This window comes from Salmo salar, chromosome 01 (assembly GCF_965601325.2).
Source record: "Salmo salar chromosome 01, fSalSal1, whole genome shotgun sequence".
Classification (NCBI taxonomy): domain Eukaryota; kingdom Metazoa; phylum Chordata; class Actinopteri; order Salmoniformes; family Salmonidae; genus Salmo; species Salmo salar.
In genome coordinates this window covers 29,930,507-29,956,424 of record NC_138291.1, presented here as the reverse complement: position 1 = coordinate 29,956,424, position 25,918 = coordinate 29,930,507, and the positions used below count along the sequence as shown (strand labels likewise).

Below are 25,918 nucleotides of genomic sequence, written 5' to 3'. Positions count from 1 at the left end.
TACAGATGCAGGCAATGAGTCAGTGATTGCTGAGGTCCTGGTTGAATTCAGCAGAGGTGTATTTGGAGGGCAGGTTGGTTAGGATGATATCTATGAGGGTGCCCGTTTGTGTGAGTTTGTGTGAGATTGAGGGCATCAAGCTTAGATTGTAGGATGGCCTTGGTGTTAAGCATGTCCCAGTTTATTTTTAATTTACAATCTGTAGAAGCTATGAGAATAGAAAGGTTCAGTGCTTTTGTGAAGCATCACAGCACAGTTGAAAAATATATGGCAAATAGAAATCCAAAATGGATGGTGTTAAGACCTAGATGGAAGGGGTTGAATGGAGCTGAAGGGTGGGACTAATAACAAGATAACCAATGTAAAACATACAGGGTCTGTAAAATGTATATAGGTTCAGAAATTATGTGAAATAGCACAGTTACAAATAGAAATAAAACTGGATGGACATCAAAAATAGAGGAAGGACTAAAAACAAACAAAATATAACTATTGTAAAATAGATTGTCTATAAGATGTATAAACTGAAGGTAGACGCTTAAGTGTTATTGTTTATTAGTTTACTCCAATAAAGGGAAGGGTGGTAGGGTTTGCAGAGAATAATAAAGGTATACTCTAAAAAAAAGTATGTATGTCTATATAGGTATGTGTATATGTATGTATGCATGCATGTATGTATGTATGTATGCATGTATGCATGCATGCATACATATAACTTTTTTTTTTAGAGTATACCTTTATTATTCTCTGCACACCCTACCACCCTTCCCCCATATTTACCAAAAAAAGATATGGGAATATTAAGCTGATCCACCAAAAAAAGAGATTATGTGAAGAAAAACAATGAGCTCTGTCTTATTTGAGTTTTCTAAATAACTTTTGTTGAATTAGTTATTGTATACGTTTGTATATGTCTGAACTGTCTTAATTATGCATGTGTAGGGCACTATAAAATCTGCAATGTGGACGGAATCACAGAATCCAGACATTAAAACAACGTTCAACAATATTCAAAAATATATTGAACTTAGTAGGAAATCAACTAAATGTATTGAATTTATTAGTAAATGATTTAATTTGCCCAAGATTATAAGACATGAACAAAATCAAATGCATAAGTAATTCATATTGTCATGGAAATTACCACCAGGGACACATGAAGTCAATATTAAATGAATCATTCTTTATTATCGACAAGCTGGAAAGGTTCCAACAAACTTAATGCACCAAGTAGTACACGTCTGTCAGGAGTTCCCCCGGGGCAGTCCTCTTAGTTATTTTATATACTGCTTACACAGACAAGTTATATTTGCATGATTAATTATTCATATTATTTCATTAACGTTTGGTTCATGCATGTGACCGACCAATACCTCACAAGGCTTCGTCTCTCCACTTTGTGTCGCCATTAGTGATGATGTTAATGACAACCGTCTTCTGGTAGAAGAAAAGGTTATCCCAAAGACCTTCTCAATTAAATGTTAACTACAAAGTAGTCTATGCCTACCTAACATAATAATATCCACTATATATACAAAAGTATGTGGACACCCCTTCAAATTAGTGGATTCGGCTATTTCATCCACACCCGTTGCTGACAGGTGTATAAAATCGAGCACACAGCCATGCATTTTCCATAGACAAACATTGGCAGTAGAACGGCCTGTACTGAAGAGCTCAGTGACTTTCAACATGGCACTCTTCAACAAGTCATTTCATAACATTTCTGCCCTGCTAGAGATTCCCCGGTCATCTGTAAGTGCTGTTATTGTGAAGTGGAAACATCTTGGAGCAACAACGGCTCAGCCACTAAGTGGTAGGCCACACCAGCTCGCAGAACGGGAGCGCCGAGTGCTGAAGCACGTAGCGCGTAAAAATTCTCTGTCCTCGGTTGCAACACTCACTACCAAGTTCCAAACTGCCTCTGGAAGCAACGTTAGTACAAGAACTGTTCGTCAGGAGTTTCATGAAATGGGTTTCCATGGCCGAGCAGCTGCACACAAGCCTAAGATCACCATGCGCAATGACAAATGTCGGCTGGAGTGGTGTAAAGCTCGCCGCCATTGAACTCTGGAGCAGTGGAAACGTGTTCTCTAGAGTGGCAGTCCGACGGACAAATCTGGGTTTGGCAGATGCCAAGAGAATGCTACCTGCCCCAATGCATAGTGCCAACTGTAAAGTTTGGCGGAGGAGGAATAATGGTCTGAGGCTGTTGTTCATAGTTCGGGCTTAACGCTACAGCATATGATGACATTCTAGACCATTCTGTGCTTCCAACTATGTGGCAACAGTTTGGGGAAGGCCCTTTCTTGTTTCAGAATGACCATGCCCCCGTGCTCAAAGCGAGGTCCATACAGAAATGGTTTGTCGAGATCAGTGTGGAAGAACTTGACTGACCTGCACAGAGCCCTGACCTCAGCTCCATCGAACACCTTTGGGATGAATTGGAACGCCGACTGCAAGCCAGGCCTAATTGCCCAACATTGGTGCCCGACCTCACTAATGCTTTTGTGGCTGAATGGAAGCAGGTCCCTGCAGCAATGTCCCAACATCTAGTGGAAAGCATACTTTTGGTCATATAGTGTATCATGATTATTTGCGTCAATCCAGTGGTGATTTGTTTAGCAAACTCTGTAACCACGTGTCTGCTACAGAAAGACTGATAACCAAGCAAGTCTCTTGCTGGTGTGCACTTCAATTAAAGGGTATGTACACCCAACATTTCTTAGATTTTTGCCAGACCTCCAAATGTTGTCTCCTGATGTAGTTTAAGCATGGTTGTGGACTTAGAACATCCAATTGTGTTGTTTTTCTATTTAAAAACTGTGATTTTGAGAGTGAAAATCTAAAAGAAATGAAATCTGAAACATGAGAAAACAAAATGGAGAACATTTAAACAGATTTTATAGGGCCCTACATGTGCAAGACATGATTGTGTTTATCAGATGGCGCCATACCATAGGGCGGCAGCTAGTCTAGCAGTTAAGAGCGTTGGGCCAGTAACTGAAAGGTTGCTGGTTTGATTCCCCGAGCCAACTAGGTGAAAATTCTGTCTGTTCCCTTGATCAAGGCACATAATTGTAATTGCTGCTGTAAGTCACTCTGGTTAAGAGCGTCTGCTAAATGACTCAAATGTAAAAATGTGTGTAACTGATACTTTTTGTCTCTGTAGGATGAGTGTGTGTTAGAGCCTGGTTTACGTGAGCGTGCCCAGAAGCTCTTCCAGGTTCTCCTGCGCTACGCTACAGATCTGCTGGTGTGGGAGGAGAGCTATGAGCTAGCAGCAGAACTGCAGCCCAGGTACTAGCCTATTTCTAATGATAACCATAGCACCAAATGTATCCACATTACACCAGTAGTTTTAAATCCAGAATGACATTCAATGTGATTTCTCATAGGGTGAAGGAGGACACATACTACTGTGTACTCTACAACGATGAGCACCACTCATATGACCATGTGATCTACACCCTGCAGCGCTCTGTTCAGTGTGACCACAGTGAGGCACATACTCACACAGCCCTCATTGACAAAGAGGTACTGTCTGCAGGCATTCTCTGCCATCTGGCATTCTTCATTACTTTCTTTCATTTAAAGCATCTAGATATGTCAATAAAGGGGAAAAAACGGAAAACAAATGTCTTCTGCTGCAATGTTGAACTCTCGTTGTTATTATAGCTATGCACTTGAAATTGATCATTCTCTTTTGAATGCAGGGTCGCAGGGCAGTGAAGCGAGGGAAGCTCCGGTCTTGCCAACAAGCCAAGGACCTCATCAGGGTAAATCATAGCCTTTTATAAAACTACAAAATGCTAATTTTGCCATAGAACGTAATCACCTCCACTGTTCTGAGTCAGACATCTTACCCCTGCTATATGCTGTGCTGTTGTAGTCCAACGTGGGACTACATCTCCCTGCAGCCACTAACCTCTAACCCATGCTTTATTCTGTGTTGTGCTTTTAGTCCCACTCGGAGCACATCTCCCTGCAGCCCCTTCGTGTGGAGATCCTCCACTCTGCGGTCATGGCCCACCAGAGCTTTGCCATGCGACTGGGCGCCTGGTTTCAGCAGATCATCGGCTACTCAGTGGGGTTCAGGCAGGTGTTCTGCCAGGTGGCTCTGGAGCCCAGCTCAGAGGGGGACCAGCCCAGCCTCATCAGCCGACTCATGCTGCATGACTCCAGGCTGTACAAAGGCAAGAAGACCTTGATCCATACTCCAATCTTTCTCTACATTAAGATGCACCTCTGTTTTGCCTCCAGTCCATCACATTCAAGCCCATTCTCTTCTTTCCACCAGGAGCCCGCAAGTTCATCCATGAGTTGATCTTCTGTAGCCTGCTGATGGAGACCGAGTACAAGAGGCGCTTTGCCATTGAGTTCACCAAGGTATGTCAGAAGTCAGTAGTACACTGATATGTTTAAAATAAATGCAACCTTTACATTACAATTATGTGGCTAACCTATACTGTCCGTCTCACCCTTTTGCCCTCACTGTCTTTCAGCATTACAAACAACTGCAGAAGGACTACACACTTGATGACCATGAGAGGAGCATATCCATTACAGCTCTATCTGTGCAGATCTTCACCGTACCCACTCTGGTGAGAGCGATGGCCATCCATGTAATATAAAAGGAACATTTTCCCAGGCTTAGCTCACATACCACTGTATCCTGTGGTGGCTAATTTCTGCATTACCAAATGAGGAGTTACAAACACACCAGTCCGAGTTAACTACATCTTTAATACTTAATTAAGATACTTGAGTTCTTGACCCCCAATAATGCATTCTCTCGAATGAATCATTTAATGAGGTGATTGCAGAATGGCTACAGGGATCTTTTATAGCAACGATACAGCCCCTTCAACGTACATTGACAAACCACAGATGCTTAGTAACAGTTCACAAAGGTTACGTTTTGTATGACAGATATCCATAAAACACATCAGACAGTAACTGCTATGTCAACAGGATTAATGGTATAGCCCAGTATCTGGTCTCCTTAGAACTGTCCCTCCCTGGTACGGTATTGAACAGAACTATTTCATCCAATGGCATATATCAATTGTCAACTCTAGATACTCTCATTTCAAGCAAACCCCCTCTTGACCCTACTCCTGGACAGGCTCACTGGAGGGAGTGAGCCTCTAGGCCATATATTATCACAGGATAAGTGTGAGATCTAAGAGACCATGGTCCCAGACACTGCCATAAACCTCCCCACAATAAGGAAAAGGAGGGTGTGACTTGCTCACAGACATTGTGGAGACAAGTCATTGGTTCCCCAGTAATCACGCCATCCCTTCACATGGTTTAAGCATAGGTAAAGACACATTCCCATGACGACAAGTCTGACCTCTCCCCTCTCTGGGCCCCAAGTGTCTGAGCCCCAGCTAAGGTAGACATGCAACTGAAAAGACACCAGAGTCCAATGGACACTTTCTAATGACAAGTACCTCAAATAAGCATATTATACTAATAAAACATCTTAATTATCTATGTTACCCAACTAATTCTGATTCGTCCACGACAATCCTTCACTATCTCTGTTCAGGCCAGGCAGCTGATTGAGGAAGGGAATGTGATCAAGGTGATCGTTGACACCGTCATGGAGCTGCTGTCGGAGCACCTGGATGCCAACCATCGCTTCCACTTCCAGGGGTACAACTCAGACAAGTTCTTCCGGATCCAGGTGATCTTCCACGACCTCAGGTGGGTGTGACATACTACTCAGCTTAATCTCTGACATTAGGAATATCTCTCTTGCTATAGCTGCCTGATGCTTATCCGTAATATGAACGTGTTCTACCTCACAGGTACATTCTGATCAGCAAGCCCTCTGTGTGGACTGAGGAGCTGAGGACCCAGTTCCTGGAGGGGTTCAGGGTCTTCCTGGGGCTCCTCCACTGCATGCAGGTACACTCAGTCGCTTTACACTCTGGAGTAACTGGCGGGCATTAGGGCTTTTGTATTGACTTGCAGCCTCTGCTTCCATCATGAAATGCATCAGATGGTTGTTCTCTTGGTAGGGTATGGAGGAGGTGAAGCGGCAGTTTGGTCAGCACATCGAGGTCGAGCCTGAATGGGAGGCTGGGTTTTCTATCCAGAGACAGCTACGACACATCCTCGTCATGTTCCAGGACTGGTGTTCATCTGATGTAAGTCCTCACGCAATGCTTTTTAAAATTCCCAAATCCCTAAATCTCTGATAAATTAATGGATAAATATGGAAAAGTGTATGTTCCTGTGTACTTGACTGGCATCTCTGCCCATCCCCCCCCCCCCCCCCCCCCCCCCCCCCCCAGGAGACTGTTCTCCTCATGTCCTTCAGGGAGTGCCACAGGGCGCTGATGCGCTGCAATAACCAACCCTTTCAAAGCGAGGCCACAGACTACTACATGTGTAAACACATCCTCCATGTCAGCCCATACAAGGTGTCCCAGGAGCCTGTCAGCATACACCTGCCCATCTCCAGGGCGCTCGCAGGTGAGGAGAACCATACTGTCCATCTGTCTGCCCCTATGGGCCTTGGGAAATTGCTCTGTGTTGGGGTTGTGTAAATGAAGATGGCGTTATGGAAATGAAGATCACACAGCATGCCTTTTGGTTGTTAGGGCCACGACGAGACCATTATTGCAATATTTTTTTACATGGCAAAAATGAAACCACAAAGCAGACCAAACTCTTTGGTCCTTTGAAAACCTGCTGTATGTAAAATATTGTGTAATATAGCTTGGAAAATAAATACATGTGACTCTGGATGACAGCATAATGTTTGTTTCCAATATTAGGGCTGTTTTCCTTAAGAAGTAACATTTCCTAAAGAAGTTATCGCGATACTGGTATCGTCCCAGCCCTATTGGTTATGCTGTCATTCCACCTTCACTCTGTTATTTAATGCATCTTGAGTTTTATGAAACCTCTAATACCAGTTCCTTATGATCCCCAGGCCTGTATGTACAGCTGTGTTATACAGGGGCAGTCAAACGCCTCCACGAATTCCTGGATCCAGTAAGTATCTGTGACAAGTGAAAACTCACTTTAAATCTTTCCATCGGTTTTCTTGTGTTTCATCTGTCATAAGTCAGTAAGAATCAGCTTTGTATCTGCAGACTATCTTCTTCCCACTGCTGTTGCTAAAAGACAGGGACGTCTATGTGTTACAGGAGAGCTGTGACTTCACCTGGTTTGCGGAGCACCCTCTGCGCTGTGTGGTGCTGGCTGCCCAAGTCTCAGCTGAGATGTGGCGCAGGAACGGCCTCTCGCTCGTCAGCCAGGTGAAAGGCGGGCTGTGATGGCTTGGATGGGCTGATGGTGTCAACTGTTGCTAAAACTGGAACTTTTCAAGAATTGATTTCACATTTTGTGATTGCTTAAATCTCGTTAGTGTTTCAATGTAAGATTATTTGTCATTTCCAGGTGTATTATTACCATGACGTAAAATGCAGGGATGAGATGTTTGACAAGGATGTCATCATGCTACAGGTTAGTGTTTTAGCAGCAGCAACATTGTTCTGCGCTCACCTCCCTGTTTATTCTATGGAGTCTCCTGACTACCACTACATAGTCGGAAGTCTCATCTCAAAACTTTTTACAGATCGCTGCTTCCAAAATGGACCCCAACCACTTCATTATGCTGATCTTGCAGAGATTTGAGCTCTTTGATGTGTTCAATGGAAGTCTCGCAAGCAAAGACCAAGTAAGCGAGACCATCGACTATTGGTTCAAATAAATGATTATTACATTTAGGAAAAATGGTAAATGAATAAAACACCAATGGTCCTGTTCAGGAACTGCTGAAACAGTGGAACCGGTTAACAGAAGAGATGCTCTACCTCCTCATCATCATTGTTGGTATGTCCCTAAGCTGCTTTCTAAATAACATATCTACTTAAGTAAATGTCTGGCGAAATCCTAATATTTAGTTAGTAAGTTCACTGTGTATAGTGACATCTCGTTGGCTAGATGATATAGCAGTTATTGATTATGTTGAAGGGTGTCTCATTCTGTATGTCATGCTCCCTGTGTCCCCAGGGGAGCGGTATGTCCCAGGGATCAGTCACGTGACCAAAGAGGATGTGACTATGAGGGAGGTGATCCACCTGCTGTGTATTCAGCCCATGGCTCACAGCAGCCTGGTCAAGGGCCTGCCAGAGAACGTGAGAATGTGGACCTATACCAGTCCTCTAAAGGCCCACACAGACTGTACTATTTTAGCCGTCTTATACCAGGATTTTGCCGTCCCAGACAAAATGTCCACGTCGCGGGCACATTCTTAGGTTGTAAACGATTATTGGACGTCTTTGCCTGTTCAGTGTGACAGGGTCGAGGCCTGCCGATAAGTACCACTACGGGCAGTCGTAGGCTCCGACACAGTTCTGTCAATGTCAGAAATGTTTGAGCTTTTATTGTGTTTTGTGGCTGCTGTTACGAGCCGATCTCAGTGACTTGACCAATAGGAACACGGCTGACACTGAGTACGCCCAGAATAATACGATTGAATAGTCAGATTCATATAATATCTCAATTTTCAGCTTTGAGGTCTTAATTTAAGGTTAGGTTTAGACATAATGTTAGCAGTAAGGTTAAGGTTAGGATTGGGATTAAAATCTGACTTGAAAACATCTATTGTATAGGCAGGGTTTATGACTTTGTGGCTGTGTTAACTAGTGACGACCACAATAAGAGGAAGGCTTGAGCTACTGGTTCTGACACATACGCAGATCAAATACACCACTGCAGTTGATGTAACCTACGTCGGCTGACATAGCCTAGCAAGCCAATCGCAGAATGTAATGACTACACTTAAGCAAATGGTACAGTCTGGCCAAGTTGATATCAAGATTAATAATTTGCTAACGTCGCATAGTGTGACATGTAATAATCCTGAGAAAAAAGAAGAAACCGGCACACTGCTCTTGCTAGTATCACTGCTCTTTAATAAGCTTTACGTATCGGCCTGAAGGCCTTCGTCAGAGCTCTTATAAAGCTTAGTAAAGAGCAGTGATACTAGTAAGAGCAGTGTGCAGGTTTCTTCTTTTTTTCTCATGTTATTCAATTGTTACCATGCAACAAAGATGGCTCAGATGTGCGAGTGCCTTTCGAATTTTGAATCATATGTAATAATCCTAAAATACTTAATCCGACGTACAGTGTGGGAAGGCCTTCAGCACTAATACTGTTACCACTTCGTCACCACTTTTATACTGCAACAATGTACTGTCTTTGTTTGTAGGAGAGCCATGAAACTGGCCTGGAAACTGTCATTCCAAAAGTTGCCACCTTCAAGTAAGTGTAACACTAAGGTCATCTTGACCATAATAATACAAATCAAAATAATAAATAACGTTTGACAAGCTTTTTCACTGACCTGTTGATCCTCCCATTTTAGGAAGCCAGGTGTTTCCGGACACGGCTTGTATGAGGTGAAAAAGGAGTGCCTGCCGGAATTCAATCCCTTCTTCTTTCACTATTCTAAATCTCAGCATAGCAAGGTATATGTTGCTACAGAGGCTACATACACGTTTATATTTGTTTTTCCAAAGCCAATTTTCCCTTGGCAGCTGGCATTTGCTAATGTGTAACCTTGTGACCCCTGAACTCTGTGCCCCAGGCAGAAGATGCTCAGAAGAAGAGAAGAACTCAGGAGGGCAGTGACAAAGGTGAGATGGAAGTTATTATCATACGTTCATAACAAAGGAACACAGTGTTATGAGCCAATCCCTGTAGGTGATTCACTATTTGCTTATGATTCATTACTGTCTGTTTTTGTCCATGCCCAGCCCTGCGTCCCCCTGTCCCCCCTCCCTTTTGCCCAGCCTTCTCCAGCATAGTGCATCTGCTGTGTTGTGACATCCTCATCCACATCCTCAGACGAGTACTGCAGAGAGCTGTGGAGGACCGGGCCACCTACTGGACAGAGGCCATGATCCAGAGGGTACCTTTCGCATGTATTTCTCTCCCGCTCGCGCGCGCTCTCTCTCTCTCTAGCTCTCACTCTCTTTCTTTTTTTTTTTTATATGAACCATATTAACGGTAACTGTGTGTGCCCCCACAGTCCCTGCACCTTATAGGCCAGGGTCTGTTGGAGGAGAAGGCCCAGTTGGGAACAAGCACTGTGGAGCAGGTCACCTTTGACTTCAGCCTCAAAGCTCGCAGTGAGTGTCCTAGAGATACTACGTTTTGTCTTTAAATATGTGTCACTTGGATTATTCTTGGTTTAGGGTACAGTTCATATACATTTGTTCTTGAGACATTTTCTGCTTCTCTACTCTCTCAGCGATTGGCTCCGAGCATCGTAAATCTGTGTTCCACCTCCTGTCCAAGATGACGGCTCTTCCTTCCTTGGAAGCCCAGAAGGATATGATTAAGTGGACACTGCAGGTGGGTTAACTTCATTGTCCTGTTAAGAGATTTTATTATCTTTTTTCAACTGAGATTTTAGACAGTTTACAGTACAGCTTTTTGTTTAAATGATCATATTTCTCTTTCTGGTAGATGTTTGAGATGGTGAAGTGCCTTAGGGAGAAGTCCAGCCCAGCAGCCTCTATGAGCGTGGAGCAGACCAAGCCAGAAGAGGTAAAAACAGAACATAGGTCATTATTACACCTTTGTCATGCAACATTTCTGCATTGAAGAATCCTCACCCTCTGTCTATGTCTGATTGATTGATTCAGATCGTCCCTGACAAAGACAAAGCCGAGCGGAAGAGGAAAGCGGAGGCAGCCAAGCTCCATCGGCAGAAGATCATGGCCCAGATGTCGGCCATGCAGAAGAACTTCATTGAGTCACACAAGATGCTGTATGACAACATGCCAGAGAGTTCCCAGGGGGAGCCTGTGGCCTCCAGAGAGAGGTGAGGAGGGTGTTGGCCGTGAGGGAGACTATAGAGTGTTGCCTTTACTTTAAAGACATGCTCCGGAACTTTGGCGACTACGAAGTCTTTTTTTTAAACCTCTCGCTTTGGGATGGATGTGTCCATGTGTAATTCATACATGCATAATTATCTTCTTACCTCAATTAGCCATGAAATCCCTAGTTTGAAAGCTACAGTTTTTCTGAAAGCTGTGTTGCGCCATTTTCCCTACATTTTCTCTCACGTGGTCCAGCCCCCTAGCAATTTGAGTTCAAGCCAATGACCTTCAGCCCCTCGCAATTTGAGTGACAGCTAGCAAGATGCATCCGCAGCAGAGCGAGAGAGAGTAATGACATGGTGCACATATGTGACGTAGTACACAGTTATCGGTGACCACTTTTGGCTCGTGAGCGCTACGTTCAGAACTACCGGCTGAAAAGTATACATAAGTACTGGAGAATCTCTTTAATAATATACTCTAGCTTGCGTACTAGTACCTCAAGTTTACTGCAGGAGGGAGTGTGAATTCAAATTTGAATTGGGTTGATTGCATGAGTGAAGGTTAGTGATTAGGAGGGTATCTATAAGTGATTTAAATGAGTAATTGTGTTGTCATGTTTCTTCCTCCTGTCCTGTAGCTGTGCCATGGAGCTGGGAGAGTTGTGCGTGGCTGTGGGGCCTCAACGGGGCTCCACCCCGGCTGAGAGGGAGGTGCTGACCTGCATACTATGTCAGGAGGAGCAGGAGGTCCAGGCCCGCTCTCCAGCCATGGTGCTGACCGCCTGTGTCCAGAGGTCCACCGTGCTCACACAGTGCCGGGGGAAGACTCTGGCCAACAATGGTTAGTTCCCTTTTCAGTCTCCTCCATTTGATCTCCTGTGGTTCACAATACTCTCTGACCACTGTCATCTCTTTTTGCATTACTGTTTAAATGATTAAAGATGTTAATGTGTTGTTCTGTGTGACAGAGACCATGTACCCCCTCTTCATGCCACCTGACCTGGCTGTGGGGACTCACACTGGCAGCTGTGGCCATGTCATGCACGCCACCTGCTGGCAGAAGTGAGTCACTGCAGTTACGTATCACTGACTCATAGGGATGATGATTCCAACATACTATCTTGGGCCTGAAGACCTAAAGATAGATTAGACCTACATCTCTGTTTTTTTGGTCTGTGTGTTCTAGGTACTTTGAGGCAGTCCAGAACACCACACGGAACCGGCTCCATGCTGAGCTCATCATTGACCTGGAGAACGGGGAGTACATGTGCCCGCTCTGCAAGTCCCTGTGCAACACTGTTGTTCCTCTCATCCCCTTGGAACCACTCACACTTAACTAGTATGTCTTCCTTTTAGACGTTTTTGCCACTTCCTAAATGACTGGGTTTAGATATGTTTTTGGAGTATCCATAAAACTAAATCTGGTTTATGACCCAGTAGTGAACATATCAGTTGTAACCGACCTGTCCCTTATGTCCTGTCTGCAGTGAGAATGCAGAGCTGGTGGGACAGCTCCTCACCCTCCCTCGCTGGATCCAGATCCTCTCTGCCAGGATCAAAGGACTCAAGTCTGTCGCTCAGGGACCAGGTAAAGACAGCTATGTGATCTCACAAAGTCATCTTAGTGGAGAGAACCCAGTGCTTTTGTAGGTGTGACTCCATTGTGTTTGTGGTCCAGAAAGCAGCAGTGAGACTATCAGTGACGGAGACACTGCCCTCTGCGGGGAAGGCCAGCCAGACTTCCGCTCTATCCTCAGCTTTGGAGTAAAAGAGCCGTGAGTCAGTCACACGCGCGCACACACACACACACACACACACACACACACTTACACAACTATCTGCTCTCAATGGTTTATTCAAATGCTTCTATAGCGCACGACGCACACTGACCTCATTTCCATGTTATTGACAGTGTACTATATTATGTATCCACTCACTACATGCTCTGTAATGTAATCAGTACTTGTTGATCTTCTTCAGGAGGAAGTACTCTGACAGCATAGCGGAGATGCTGGTGGTGTGTGCCACCACGGTGCACAGGGTGGGGCTGCAGACGGGGCCTAACGAGCTGTGTCCCGCCGTGCCCGTCATGTCCTGGAACACCTGTGCCTTCACCATCCAGGCCATTGGTCAGTCCCACCGACTCTCTACTTTACCTCTCTATCTGTTTCTCTTTCCATCCTTTTTCTAGCTAAACTAATTTTACCATTACTCAGTATGTTTTCTTTTCTTCTCTTAACAGAGAACTTGCTACAGGAAGAGGATAAGACACTGTTTGGCTCTTTACAAAACAGACAGGTAGGTCAGATCGATTACAGTGGAGGGACTGTGTTTGACCAGTTTTCACCTATCCCCTCGGAGGGATTTATCACAGTAACTCTACTTTCTTTTTCAGCTTGCGGGCCTGAAGGCTGTGGTTCAGTTTTCTGCAACCCAACGCCTCAAGAGCTCCCAGGCTGTCATTCAGAAGCATTTCACAGACATGTTAGGAGGTACATGTTCAAACACCACCCAGCACACGATATCCATTCACCTAACATTCTAAACTCATTTTGTGTGATTTGGTATTTTATGTAATATTTGATTTGGTTTCTTCTCTCTACAGCCTTGTTACCCACCATGAGTTCAGAGAGCACACCTTCTATTCTAGAAGTAGACTTCTTCCACCTTCTGGTAAGTCACCCATCAAATCAAATTTTATTAGTCACATGCGCCTAATACAATGGGTGTAGACCTTACAGTGAAATGCTTATTTACGAGCCCCTTTTTAAGTAATTTTTTTTATTTAACCAGGTAGGCCAGTTAAGAACAAGTTCTTATTTACAACTGCCATCTGGCCAAGATAAAGCAAAGCAGTGCGACACAAACAACAACACAGAGTTACACATGGAATAAACAAACGTACAGTCAATAACACTATAGAAAAATCTCTATACAGTGTGTGCAAATGAAGTAAGGAGGTAAGGCATTAAATAGGCCAATAGTGGCAAAGTAATTACAATTTAGCAATTTACACTAGTGATATATGTGCAGGTGAGGATGTGCAAGTAGAAATACTGGTGTGCAAAAGAGCAGAAAAACTAATATGGGGATGAGGTAGGTAGTTGGTTGGATGGGCTATTTACAGATGGGCTGTGTACAGCTGCAGCGATCGTTAAGCTGCTCTGACAGCTGACGCTTAAAGTTAGTGAGGGAGATAAAAGTGCCCAACTTCAGTGATTTTTGCAATTCGTTCCAGTCATTGGCAGCAGGGAACTGGAAGGAAAGGCAGCAAAAGGAGGTGTTGGCTTTGGGGATGACCAGTGAAATATACCTGCTGGAGTGTGTGCTACGGGTGGGTGTTGCTATGGTGACAAGTGAGCTGAGATAAGGCGGAGCTTTACCTAGCAAAGACTTATAGATGACCTGGAGCCAGTGGGTTTGGCGACGAATATGAAGCGAGGGCCAGCCAACGAGAGCATACAGGTCGCAGTTGTGTGTAGTATATGGGGCTTTGGTGACAAAACGGATGGCACTGTGATACTACATCCAGTTTGCTGAGTAGAGTGTTGGGGGCTATTTTGTAAATGACATCGCCGAAGTCAAGGATCGGTAGGTTAGTCAGTTTTACGACGGTATGTTTGGCAGCATGAGTGAAGGATGCTTTGTTGCGAAATAGGAAGCCGATTCTAGATTTAATTTTGGATTGGAGATGCTTAATGTGAGTGGAAGGAGAGTTTATAGTCTAGCCAGACACCTAGGTATTTGTAGTTGTCCCCATATTCTAAGTCAGAACCGTCCAGAGTAGTGATGCTAGTCGGGCGGGCGGGTGCGGGCCGCGATAGGTTGAAGTGCATGCATTTCGTTTTACTTGCATTTAAGAGCAGTTGGAGGCCACGGAAGGAGAGTTGTATGGCGTTGAAGCTCGTTTGGAGGTTTGTTAACACAGTGTCCAAAGAGGGGCCAGAAGTATACAGAATGGTGTTGTCTGCGTTGAGGTGGATCAAAGAGCGACATCGTTGATATATACAGAGAAAAGAGTCTGCCCGAGAATTGAACCCTGTTGTACCCCCAGAGACTGCCAGAGGTCTGGACAACAGGCCCTCTGATTTGACACACTGAACTCTATCTGAGAAGTAGTTGGTGAACCAGGCGAGGCAGTCATTAAAGAAACCAAGGCTGTTGAGTCTGCTGATAAGAATACGGTGATTGACAGAGTCGAAAGCCTTGGCCAGGTCGATGAAGACGGCTGCACAGTCCTGTCTTTTATCGATGACGGTTATGATATCGTTTAGGACCTTGAGCGGGGCAGGGGTGCACCCATGACCGCTATGCAATCTGGTTTCCGAGCTGGAGTGCAGTTTAACCAACAGTGCAGTTTAAAAAATACGGATAAGAATAAGAGATAAAAGTAACAAGTAGTTAAAGAGGAGCAGTAAAAAATAATATATTCAGGGGGGGTGCAGGTACAGAGTCAGTGTGCGGGGCACTGGTTAGTTGAGGTAGTATGTACATGTAGGTAGAGTTAATTAAAGTGACTATGCATAGATGACAACGGAGAGTGGCAGTGGCGGGGGGGGGGACAGGCAGGCAGGCAGGCAGGCAATGTGACTAGTCTGGGTAGCCATTTGACTAGATGTTCAGGAGTCTTATGGCTTGGTGGTAGAAGCTGTTTATAGAAGCCTCTTAGACCTAGACTTGGCACTCTGGTACCGCTTGACTTGTGGTAGTAGAGAGAACACTCTATGACTAGGGTGGCTGAAGTCTTTGACAATTTTCAGGACCTTCCTCTCACACCGCCTGGTATAGACGTCCTGGATGGTAGGAAGCTTGGCCTCAGTGATGTACTGGGCCGTTCGCACTACCCTCTAGTGCCTTGTGGTTGGAGGCTGAGCAGTTGCCATACCAGTCAGGATGCTCTCGAGGGTGCAGCTGTAGAACCTTTTGAGGATCTGAGGACCCACGACAAATCTTTTCAGTCTCCTGAGGGGGAATAGGTTTTGTCGTGCCTGCTTAATGACTGTCATGGTGTGCTTGGACCATGTTAGTTTGTTGGGGATGTGGACACCAAGGAACTTGAAGATCTCAGCCTGCTATACCCGTCAATGAGAATGGGGCGTGCCTGGTCCTCTCTTTCCTGTAGTCCACAATCATCTCCTTTGTCTTGATCACGTTGAGGGAGAGGTTGTTGTCCTGGCACCACACGGCCAGGTCTCTGACCTCCTCCCTATAGGCTGTCTTGTTGTTGTCGATGATCAGGCCTACCACTGTTGTGTCATCTGCAAATTGAATGATCATGTTGGAGCCCCTGTGTTGAGGATCAGCGTCGCTGATGTGTTGTTACCTACCCTTACCACCTGGGGGCGGCCTGTCAGGAAGTCTAGGATCCAGTTGCAGAGGGAGGTGTTTAGTCCCCGGGTCCTTAGCTTAGTGATGAGCTTTGAGGGCACTATGGTGTTGAACGCTGAGCTGTAGTCAATGAATAGCATTCTCACGTAGGTGGTCCTTTTGTCCAGGTGGGAAAGGGCAGTGTGCAGTGCAATAGAGATTACATCGTCTGTGGATCTGTTGGGGCGGTATGCAAATTGGAGTGGGTCTAGGGTTTCTGGGATGATGGTGTTGTGAGCCATGACCAGCCTTTCAAAGCACTTCATGGCTACAGACGTGAGTGCTACGGGTCGGTAGTCATTTAGGCAGGTTACCTTAGTGAAGGAAGTTAATGTTCTGTTTGATGCATACAGTAGGTCTTCCACACGCTCTGGGGATAACCAACCTTTCTCTGTGTGTTGTCAGGTGGGGCTGGTGCTTGCCATTCCAGCTCTCTACCAGGAGGAGGCGGTAGACCTGCAACCCTCTGCTGTCAGTTCTGCCTACAACCACCTTTACATCCTGCACCTGGTCACCATGGCCCACATGGTGCAGGTCCTCCTCTCCTCCACAGATGACACAGCAGTGTTTGGGGGAGAGGAGGGAGAGGCGGAGAGGGCAGCAGCAGAGCTCTATGCCGCTGTGTCACAGTGTACCGGCGGGTAAGAAGGAATGCTGTCTTCTCTGTATTTCTTTATGTAATAAATACTACTGATCAAAAGTTTTAGAACAATTACTCATTCAAGGGTTTTTCTTTACTTTTACTATTTTCTACATTGTAGAATAATAGTGTAGACATCAGAACTATGAAATAACACATGGAATCATGTAGTAACAAGAAAAAGTGTTAAACAAATCAAAATCTATTTTATATTTGAGATTCTTCAAATAGCCGTCCTTTCCCTTGATGGCAGCTTTGCACACTCTTGGCGTTCTCTCACCCAGCTTCACGAGGTAGTCACCTGGAATGCGTTTCAATTAACATGTGTGCCTTGTTAATTTATGGTGTTTCTTTCCTTAATGCATTTGAGCCAATCAGTTGTGTTGTGACAAGGTAGGGGTGGTATACAGAAGATGGCCCTATTTGGTGAAAGACCAAGTCCATATTATGGAAAGAACAGCTCAAATAAGCAAAGAGAAACGACCGTCTGTCATTACTTTAAGACATGAAGGTCAGCCAATATGGAACATTTCAAAAACTTTGAAAGTTTCTTCAAGTGCAGTCGCAAAAACCATCAAGCGCTATGATGAAACTGTCTCTTAGTAGGACCGCCACAGGAATGGAAGACCCAGAGTTACCTCTGCTGCAGAGGATAAGTTCGAGTTACCAGACTCAGAAATTGCAGCCCAAATAAATGCTTCACAGAGTTCAAGTAACAGACACATCAACATTACCTGTTCCAAGGAGACTGTGTGAATCATGCCTTCATGGTTGTATTGCTACTAAAGGACACCAATAAGAAGGAGAGACTTGCTTTGGCCAAGAAACACGAGCAATGGATATTAGTCCGGTGGAGATTTTGTGCTTTGGTCTGGAGTCCAAATTGGAGATTTTTGGTTACAACTGCCGTGTCTTTGTGAGACACGGTGTGGGTGAACGGATGATCTCCACATGTGTATTTCCCATCGTAAAGCATGGAGGAGGAGGTGTTATGGTGTGGGGGTGCTTTGCTGGTGACACTGTCTGATTTTTATTTAGAATTCAAGGCACACTTAGCATTCTGCAGCGATACGCCATCCCATCTGGTTTGGGCTTAGTGGGACTATAATTCGTTTTTCAACTGTATAGTGACCCAACACACCTCCAGGCTGTGTAAGGGCTATTTGACCAAGAAGGAGAGTGATGTAGTGCTGCATCAAATGACCTGGCCTCCACAATTCCCTGACCTCAACCAAATTGATATGGTTTGGATGAGTTAGACCGCAGAGTGAAGGAAAAGCAGCCAACAAGACTTGGAATAGCATTCCAGGTGAAGCTGGTTGAGAGAATGCCATGAGTGTGCAAAGCTGTCATCAAGGCAAAGGGTCTGAAATATAAAATATATTTTGATTTGTTTAACACTTTTTTTGTTGTTGGTTACTACATGATTCAATATGTGTTGTTTCATAGTTTTTATGTCTTCACTATTCTACAATGTAGAACATTTTTGAAAATTAAGAAAAACCCTTGAATGAGTAGGTGTTCTAAAACTTTTGACTGGTAGTGTACTTTCTGTAAATTGTGAAGTGGGTCATTTTTGGACATTTTCCGTTCATGCTCATCCAGTCAAAGGTCTATTGTTTTCCTAAGCAGATTGTGTGTCTTATTGTCCAGGCTGAGGTCAGACGTGTCTGGGAGCTCAGTGGCAGACAGAGTGAGGAGAGGGGTCACGCCCTTCCTGCGCTGCGCTGCCCTTTTCTTCAATTGCCTTACAGGGGTGCCCCCTCCAGAGGAGCTCTCCAGTACTACGGGTAGGTATCTCAGGGCTCAGACTATTGTGGTGTGTACGGGGATTGAATGGATTAGGGTTTTACTGACTGAATCATTCATGCTGTCTTGACTGCAGTTACATCTCAAGGCCAGATGGAGGCACTGTGCAGTTATCTGGCATTGCCCTGCGATGTGTTCCAGCTCTTCCGGGAGCACCGTGGGACTGTCTTTCCCTTATTACAGAGGTAATATCAATAACCTGTTAGTCACAGCCAAAATACATTGAATTTAATAGAACATTTACTAACTGATGTTCTTATTATCAGATTTGTGATGGTAGCTATGTTTCTAAGTTAATTGTTTGATGTACTTAAGATATATTTTTCATTGATGGCCTCTGTCTCTCAGATGGTGTGGGCACCCAGCTGTAACCAAAGCCCTAAAAGGGGAAATGCAGACAATCAGGTAAGCTCAAATTCACTTTTCAACAGAATGAAATATTTCAGATTTTATTTTCCTTTCTTCCGTATGAGTAACTGAATCTTTGATAAAATGATTATTGCAGTTATCCCAGGAAAAGGAATCGGTTAATTGAGCTTCCTGAGGATTACAGTGCGCTCCTCAATCAAGCCAGTCACTTTCAGTAAGTAGCCACCACTGTCTGACTTGGATTATCATAGATGCTGGTTAAGTGATTGGAGAGCTGTTGAGTTCCAGTAGAGACTGAGTTCTCTTTCTCTCTCTGCTCTCCTGTCCAGGTGTCCTAACTCCACAGACGATGAGAGGAAGCACCCCACCCTGTGCCTCTTCTGTGGGACCATCTTGTGCTCCCAGAGCACCTGCTGTCATAGCCAGCTTGACGGGGAGGAGGTGGGCGCCTGCACCGCACACGCTGCCACCTGTGGGGCTGGAGTGGGCATGTTCCTCAGGTGGGTCGGGGACAAGGGCTCCTGTAGGGACAGGGTGGGCATGTTCCTCAGGTGGGTCGGGGACAAGGGCTCCTGTAGGGACAGGGTGGGCATGTTCCTCAGGTGGGTCGGGGACAAGGGCTCCTGTAGGGACAGGGTGGGCATGTTCCTCAGGTGGGTCGGGGACAAGGGCTCCTGTAGGGACAGGGTGGGCATGTTCCTCAGGTGGGTCGGGGACAAGGGCTCCTGTAGGGACAGGGTGGGCATGTTCCTCAGGTGGGTCGGGGACAAGGGCTCCTGTAGGGACAGGGTGGGCATGTGGTTAAACATGTTCATATGTTCTATAAGGCTTCTACTGATTGCTTTGCCCCCCCCCCACTGATTAGGATAAGAGAGTGTGAGATGGTCCTGATGGCCAGTAAGACACGAGGAAGCACCTACCCAGCCCCTTATCTTGATGACTACGGAGAGACTGACCCACAGCTAGGGTAAGCTGGCCACATCTCCTCTCTTTACTTTTGAAACATTCATTACATCTATCTCTGATGTCGTTCTGTAGAAGAATTGTATATTTGTAAAGCAAACCTGTGTCACTGACGGACTGTATGTGAATGTGAGATTAGGAGGGGGAACCCCCTGCACCTGTGCCCTGAAAGGTACCGGAAGCTCCACCAGCTGTGGCAGCAGCACTGTATCCTGGAGGAGATCGCCCGTAGCCTGGAGGTGGTCAACGTCATGTTTGCTTTCGAATGGCAGATGCTGTGAGCCCAAGACCAGGTTATGTGTGCTGCTGGGTAGGGCCAAGGTCTGGAGGCCACAGCCAGGGGGCACAGCCCACACACACACATATATATATACACACACACACACACACACCCACACGCCCACCTACATATGTCATGGCCGGGAGCGGTGCGCCCCTGTGCAGCCATTCCTCCCCAGGATCCCAAAGGGAGTGCAGATAGGACAGAGAGCGATGAGGAGGAGATGGTTGGGAACTGAAGTCACCTTGTTTGAATTTGTCTGCTGTGAGAGGGCTATGAGTAATGCTAGGAATAACGTCCCCCTTCTCCATAGAAAATCTTATTAAAGGAAAATACATCTATCAAACACCCCAGTATCTTTATGCCGTCAGCTTGTGTATATAAACTCTCTCCCAAGTGATGCTGTGAATTATCTTCCATCTCCTTTTGTTTTAAACTTTATAGAGATGATAAAACAATGGCTTTAGTGAGTCTTGCAGTGTGGGAGTTGAGTTTACTCTTTTGCAAATGTCTTTGGGATCATGCTTCCTGTTTCTATATTTTTTGCTTTCTGTCACAGTAGACTGTTTGCATGGCACCTAGCCCATGTTACTGACCATCACCCTTTTAAAATTATATAAATAGATGTCTTTCCACAAATAGAGTACATTTTGGTTAGTGTAACTTTGTAAAAAAAATAATAATTTCACCTCATTTTAACATTGGCATAAAGACCATGTTAAACTTAATAAAAAAAACATGTTTTCCATCTCAAGGAGTTAAATAAAAAAAGGACTAGTAAGGGCCGGTAAAGTGGCATTAAAGTAACAGGATTGAGGGTTTTCATCTTAAATCAGTCATGAATCTCCCTGTGACGGGGAATGAAAGCTTGTTGTGTGCAAGCTTCAGACATTTAAAATAAAATCAGACACTTAAAATAAAATCAAAGCATTTCAAGCCTATCTATCTACGGGTAATAGGGTTGACGTGGTATCCTCGACAGACTCAGTTTTCCACCACAAAACACCAGAGAATTGCCAAAAATACTAGATCCAGATCACCTGTTTTTACACTATGATTTCACTATTAGATGTTCAATGTTTCTTTAAAAAAATATATTTTAACAAGGAATTCATTCACCATATTAAAACGAGAGTTCTGTCCACTCACCAGGGTTGACCTTAAAATGAGGGACATGTGATTTAACACATAACAATTTATTTTATCTTCAGAATTGACTTTGTCAAAACCTCAAAAACTAGGGCTTTACAATGATGGTGAGAACTTGGAGACGTTATGGGGTTAAGTGGGTTAAAACCTTCCTAGAAGTCGGAAAACATGACGAGGGACATCTGATTTCTTGAATTTTCCATGTGGTCTATATTAAATAGCACATCATTCTAATGTAATGGGCTTCTAAAATTCATTATTTGTGCACAATTTCTGTTTAAATATTAAAGGGATGCAAAAGGTACTCTATTCATGGAATGACCCAGATAATGTACAGTGCCTTCAGAAAGTATTCATACCCCTTGACTTATTACACATTTGGTTGTGTTACAGCCTGAATTCAAAAGGGATTAAGTCGTTTTTTTCTCACCCATCTACACACAATACCCCATATTGACAAAGTAAAGAAAATAAATTTATTTAGCAAATTTGTTTGTAAATGAAATGCAGAAATATATCATTTACATAAGTATTCAGGCCCCTGAGTCAATACATGTTAGAATCACCTTTGCCAGCAATTACAGCGGTGAGTCTTTCTGGATAAGTCTCTAAGACCTTTGCACAACCGGATTGTACAATATTTGCACATTGTTTTTCAGTCTTCAAGCTCTGTCAAGTTGTTTGTTCATCATTACTAGACAGCCATTTTCAAGTCTTGCCATAGATTTTCAAGCAGAATACTGTAACTAAGCTACTCAGGAACAGTCAGTGTCGTCTTGGTAAGCAACTCCAGTGTATATTTGGCCTTGTGTTTTATGTTATTGTCATGCTGACAGGTGAATTCCTCTCCTAGTGTCTGGTGAAAAGCAGACTGAACCAGATTTTCCTCTAGGTTTTCAAATTTCTTTGCAGTATTAATTTAGTGCCTTGTTGCAAACAGGATGCATGTTTTTGAATATTTTATTCTGTACATGCTTCCTTTTCACTCTGTCAATTAGGTTAGTATTGTGGAGTAATTACAATGTTGTTGATCCTTTCTCAGTTTTCTCCTATCACAGCCTTTAAACTCTTAACTGTTTGAAAGTCACCATTGGCCTCTCCAGCAACTGAGTTAGGAAGGACGCCTATATCTTTGTAGTGACTGGGTGTATTGATACACCATCCAAAGTGTAATTAATAACTTCACTATTGCTCAGTGATATTTAATGTCGGCTTTAAAAAAAATGTTTTTACCCATCTGACAATAGGTGCCCTTCTTTGCGAGGCATTGGAAAACCTCCCTGGTCTTTGTGGTTGAATTTGTTTGAAATTCACTCCTCGACTGAGGTACTTTACAGATAATTGTATGTGTGGGTTACAGAGATGAGGTAGACATAAAAAAAAATCATGCTAAACACTTATTGCACACATTGAGACCGTGCAACTTCTATGACTTGTTAAGCAAATTTTTACTCCTGAACTTATTTAGGTTTGCCATAACTAAGGGGTTAAATACTTATTGACTCAAGACATTTCAGCTTTTCATTTTTTACTAAAAGAACTGTTCTAAAACCATAATTCCTCTTTGACATTATGGGATATTGTGTGTAGGCCAGTGACCAAATAAATCTCAATTTAGTCATTTTTAAGTTCAGGCTGTAACACAACATTTTGAAAAAGTCAAGGGGTGTGAATACTTTCTAAAGGCACTGTATGAATAGATGTACAAGCAATTTCTATACTGTTCAAATGCAAAAGTATATGAAGAGATAATGAACTATTTTACTGTACAAACATTACTTATTGTAATCTGAATGAATTAGATAGCAATTAAATGTTAATCTGAAAGCACTTTTGAAATAAAGTTACTAAAGTGTTCAATATATGTACATGTAAAAGAGTCAGTCTTCACTGAAATTCCATATTTTGCCAACCTGATACACTTATTAGATGCTTCTTTTGTTGTAACTCCTTTAAATAATTGTGTATGGGAACATTGTCAACTGCTCTTGAAATTATTATTTGTGCTGTGAAAATGACATTCAAATAGATCATATTGTAGCTAATGGGGACAAAAAGGTTCATACCAGCAACGCAAAATGTATTCTGTACACATGACTAATCTAACAAGTAAATAAGAGCACATCACTACTACATTTAGTGTATTTAAGACAATTATGTACATTTTATGGGAGAGTAGCTACATGGAAAAAGAATAATCGCTATAAAAATACACTTGATATTACATCAAACTTTTCAGGAAAAGGAAGTTTTGTGCATATACTGTATGGTTTTGTTTTTCCTCATTTGCGTTGCTTGACAGTGCTGTATGATAACCAGGCTGTCTGAATAAAGACATGATCTAGACGAGTTCTTGTGCCCTCTTTGTCTGACTGGGAATATCAACACAAATGTCGTTTGTTCATTTTGCACTTACTCTCTTTTCAGACACTGAAGACTAAATAAAAATACTACAAAATGTTACGAAAGAGAAGATACTGTCTGACTTAAGTATTTCTCATCACCCTCATTGCATCATATGTCAGTACAGTGACTTGCACATTGACATCAAATCCCATGTCCTTATTATAAAGTGCCCTTAGCACCTCATGTTTCCTACAATAATTACCATATTTTATATTACACACTATAGTACTTAGCTTTAATAACTACTACTTCCTGGCAGCACTTGAGGCTGTTGTAAGGATTTACCTTGCAGGAATGATACTGTTGATTGTTGCTTAGCAGCACCTGTGTAAATCAGATTTGCTAATATTTCCCTGTTTAATTCCACAGCGAATCAAGGCTGACGGAGAACCTACATAGTTTTGTTTATAGTCTGAAATAAGATAGCATATTGTGTTGATTGGTAGTATCTGTAGTTTAAACAGGGCCTTAAGTAGTCTCTCCCTCCTTTGTATGGTGTGTGGCCATAATAGCATGTGTCATCAGATTGATTGGAGGTGAGATCCCGTTCTGACATAGATTAGGGGTAATTCGAGGCAGTGGGGGTCCTTGGGACAATTCTGCTATTGCTTAGAAATCTCAATCAGGTTCATCACAAACTTAGCTATATGCATACAGACTTGCTGCAGAGGATTAGGATGGAGCGCTGGGCCAGTAACCGAAGGTTGCTTTTTTGATGAGCCGACTAGGTGAAAAATCTGTGTGCTCTAGGGCATGGCACTTAACCCTAATTGCTCCTGTAAATCGTCTACAGTACAAAAATAGCACTAGTGATATTTATTTTAAGTGCCAACACTTGTCTGTGCTTGGTCTTCACTTTTCTCCTACAGAATGTCTTTACTAATCGTAAACAATATTGTACTGAACAAACCCAACGAACAACTATCAGCAAAACCTTGGTAACTGTCTAAGTTCCAAAATGATTTAGTATTTACAAGCTTTTAACTCTTTCCATTAGGCTCTTCATCTGTATGTGTTGTCTATCCTACAACCCCCTCAAACTCGCATACATCCTTCCACTATATGTAAGATTTCTTGAAGTAAGACATACTTACTTGCATTGGTCTAGAGCTTTAGCAAAACTAGAGAGCATATTTATAAAAGCCAAAATAATTTTATTAAGACAGCACACACTTAATTACCATTTCTGTGGGAAAGCTTGTCCCATTGATGTGGGAAAAGGTCAGCACATTTTGACCTGGACCAATGCCATTACATTCGACTAATCTCGATTAACTCAGAACGAAAGTCTTGTGTAATTGGTCAGCTGCTCGATTAAGTTCTGGGTACATGCATGTATAGCCGCGGGAAGAAGGGGTGATAGTAAAATAGGAAAAAATGTGTTTCTCACAAAAGTAGTCCAATGGGCCTGTATTAGTGGACCGATATTGCCCAACATGTTTTTTAACTCCGCCTACTTGTAGAGAAATGCCAATGCCATCTTCCTCTCTTTTTCATGTTGCCGAAACGGTCTATGACTCTGTCATACAGTAGCCTACACACTTTTAGTTTTTGTTGTCCTAGGCTACCTGGCTAAAATTCTTGCTCGCTAGCCTAACTTCCTTTCATGGGCAACAATGAGGCAGCTAGTTAACATTAGCCTACTACATCTAGCTACCTATTGAACTAACATCCTCTCAGGCAAGGGGCACTATGTATGCATTTATGGTTGGATCACATACGCCATTATAATAATTGGCCAGTACGGAGAATTAAGTAAAATAACTAGTCCAAATCCCTCTCCATCCATGGCTAATTTAGGAATGGGACAATTTTAGCTAGCTAGCTAGCTAGCCCCCGGAGGACAACACACAATGAGATGAAACAATTCCTGTTTTTTTCTGTCAATGATATTTGGCTTTTGATGTGATGTGATTGGTGTGAAGCCAAATCAGAACTGGCTTCCCTTGACACATTTTTTGGTGCACCACGACCGTTCACAGTTGAGCTCACTCAGTTTAGCTCAACGCCGATTGGCCATTATTTTATTTTAAAAAATATAAAGGGAGGCCAAATGCTCGCTGGCTTCCCTTGCATA

At 43.5% G+C, this 25,918-nt stretch overlaps 1 protein-coding gene across 1 annotated transcript in view; it reads left to right on the top strand.

Annotated features, from left to right (window-relative positions):
* The window catches only part of ubr1 (ubiquitin protein ligase E3 component n-recognin 1), a 38,083-nt gene extending 14,299 nt beyond the window's left edge, over nt 1-23,784 (top strand). Inside the window, exons 5-45 of the mRNA XM_014187517.3 lie at nt 3,173-3,300; nt 3,399-3,537; nt 3,717-3,779; nt 3,965-4,196; nt 4,301-4,389; nt 4,506-4,604; nt 5,558-5,715; nt 5,820-5,919; nt 6,033-6,161; nt 6,309-6,489; nt 6,953-7,014; nt 7,170-7,280; nt 7,423-7,488; nt 7,601-7,702; nt 7,794-7,857; nt 8,038-8,162; nt 9,239-9,291; nt 9,395-9,497; nt 9,617-9,665; nt 9,786-9,940; nt 10,061-10,160; nt 10,283-10,386; nt 10,501-10,581; nt 10,680-10,858; nt 11,497-11,699; nt 11,827-11,920; nt 12,045-12,197; nt 12,346-12,446; nt 12,537-12,633; nt 12,839-12,987; nt 13,101-13,156; nt 13,254-13,350; nt 13,464-13,531; nt 16,631-16,866; nt 18,519-18,655; nt 18,751-18,859; nt 19,023-19,079; nt 19,180-19,257; nt 19,373-19,543; nt 19,909-20,010; nt 20,146-23,784. Coding sequence (XP_014042992.1) covers nt 3,173-3,300; nt 3,399-3,537; nt 3,717-3,779; nt 3,965-4,196; nt 4,301-4,389; nt 4,506-4,604; nt 5,558-5,715; nt 5,820-5,919; nt 6,033-6,161; nt 6,309-6,489; nt 6,953-7,014; nt 7,170-7,280; nt 7,423-7,488; nt 7,601-7,702; nt 7,794-7,857; nt 8,038-8,162; nt 9,239-9,291; nt 9,395-9,497; nt 9,617-9,665; nt 9,786-9,940; nt 10,061-10,160; nt 10,283-10,386; nt 10,501-10,581; nt 10,680-10,858; nt 11,497-11,699; nt 11,827-11,920; nt 12,045-12,197; nt 12,346-12,446; nt 12,537-12,633; nt 12,839-12,987; nt 13,101-13,156; nt 13,254-13,350; nt 13,464-13,531; nt 16,631-16,866; nt 18,519-18,655; nt 18,751-18,859; nt 19,023-19,079; nt 19,180-19,257; nt 19,373-19,543; nt 19,909-20,010; nt 20,146-20,287 — 4,722 coding nt within the window. The 3' untranslated portion in view covers nt 20,288-23,784. The remainder of the gene's footprint in view (nt 1-3,172; nt 3,301-3,398; nt 3,538-3,716; nt 3,780-3,964; nt 4,197-4,300; nt 4,390-4,505; nt 4,605-5,557; nt 5,716-5,819; nt 5,920-6,032; nt 6,162-6,308; nt 6,490-6,952; nt 7,015-7,169; nt 7,281-7,422; nt 7,489-7,600; nt 7,703-7,793; nt 7,858-8,037; nt 8,163-9,238; nt 9,292-9,394; nt 9,498-9,616; nt 9,666-9,785; nt 9,941-10,060; nt 10,161-10,282; nt 10,387-10,500; nt 10,582-10,679; nt 10,859-11,496; nt 11,700-11,826; nt 11,921-12,044; nt 12,198-12,345; nt 12,447-12,536; nt 12,634-12,838; nt 12,988-13,100; nt 13,157-13,253; nt 13,351-13,463; nt 13,532-16,630; nt 16,867-18,518; nt 18,656-18,750; nt 18,860-19,022; nt 19,080-19,179; nt 19,258-19,372; nt 19,544-19,908; nt 20,011-20,145) is intronic.
* Nucleotides 23,785-25,918: the final 2,134 nt, after the last annotated feature.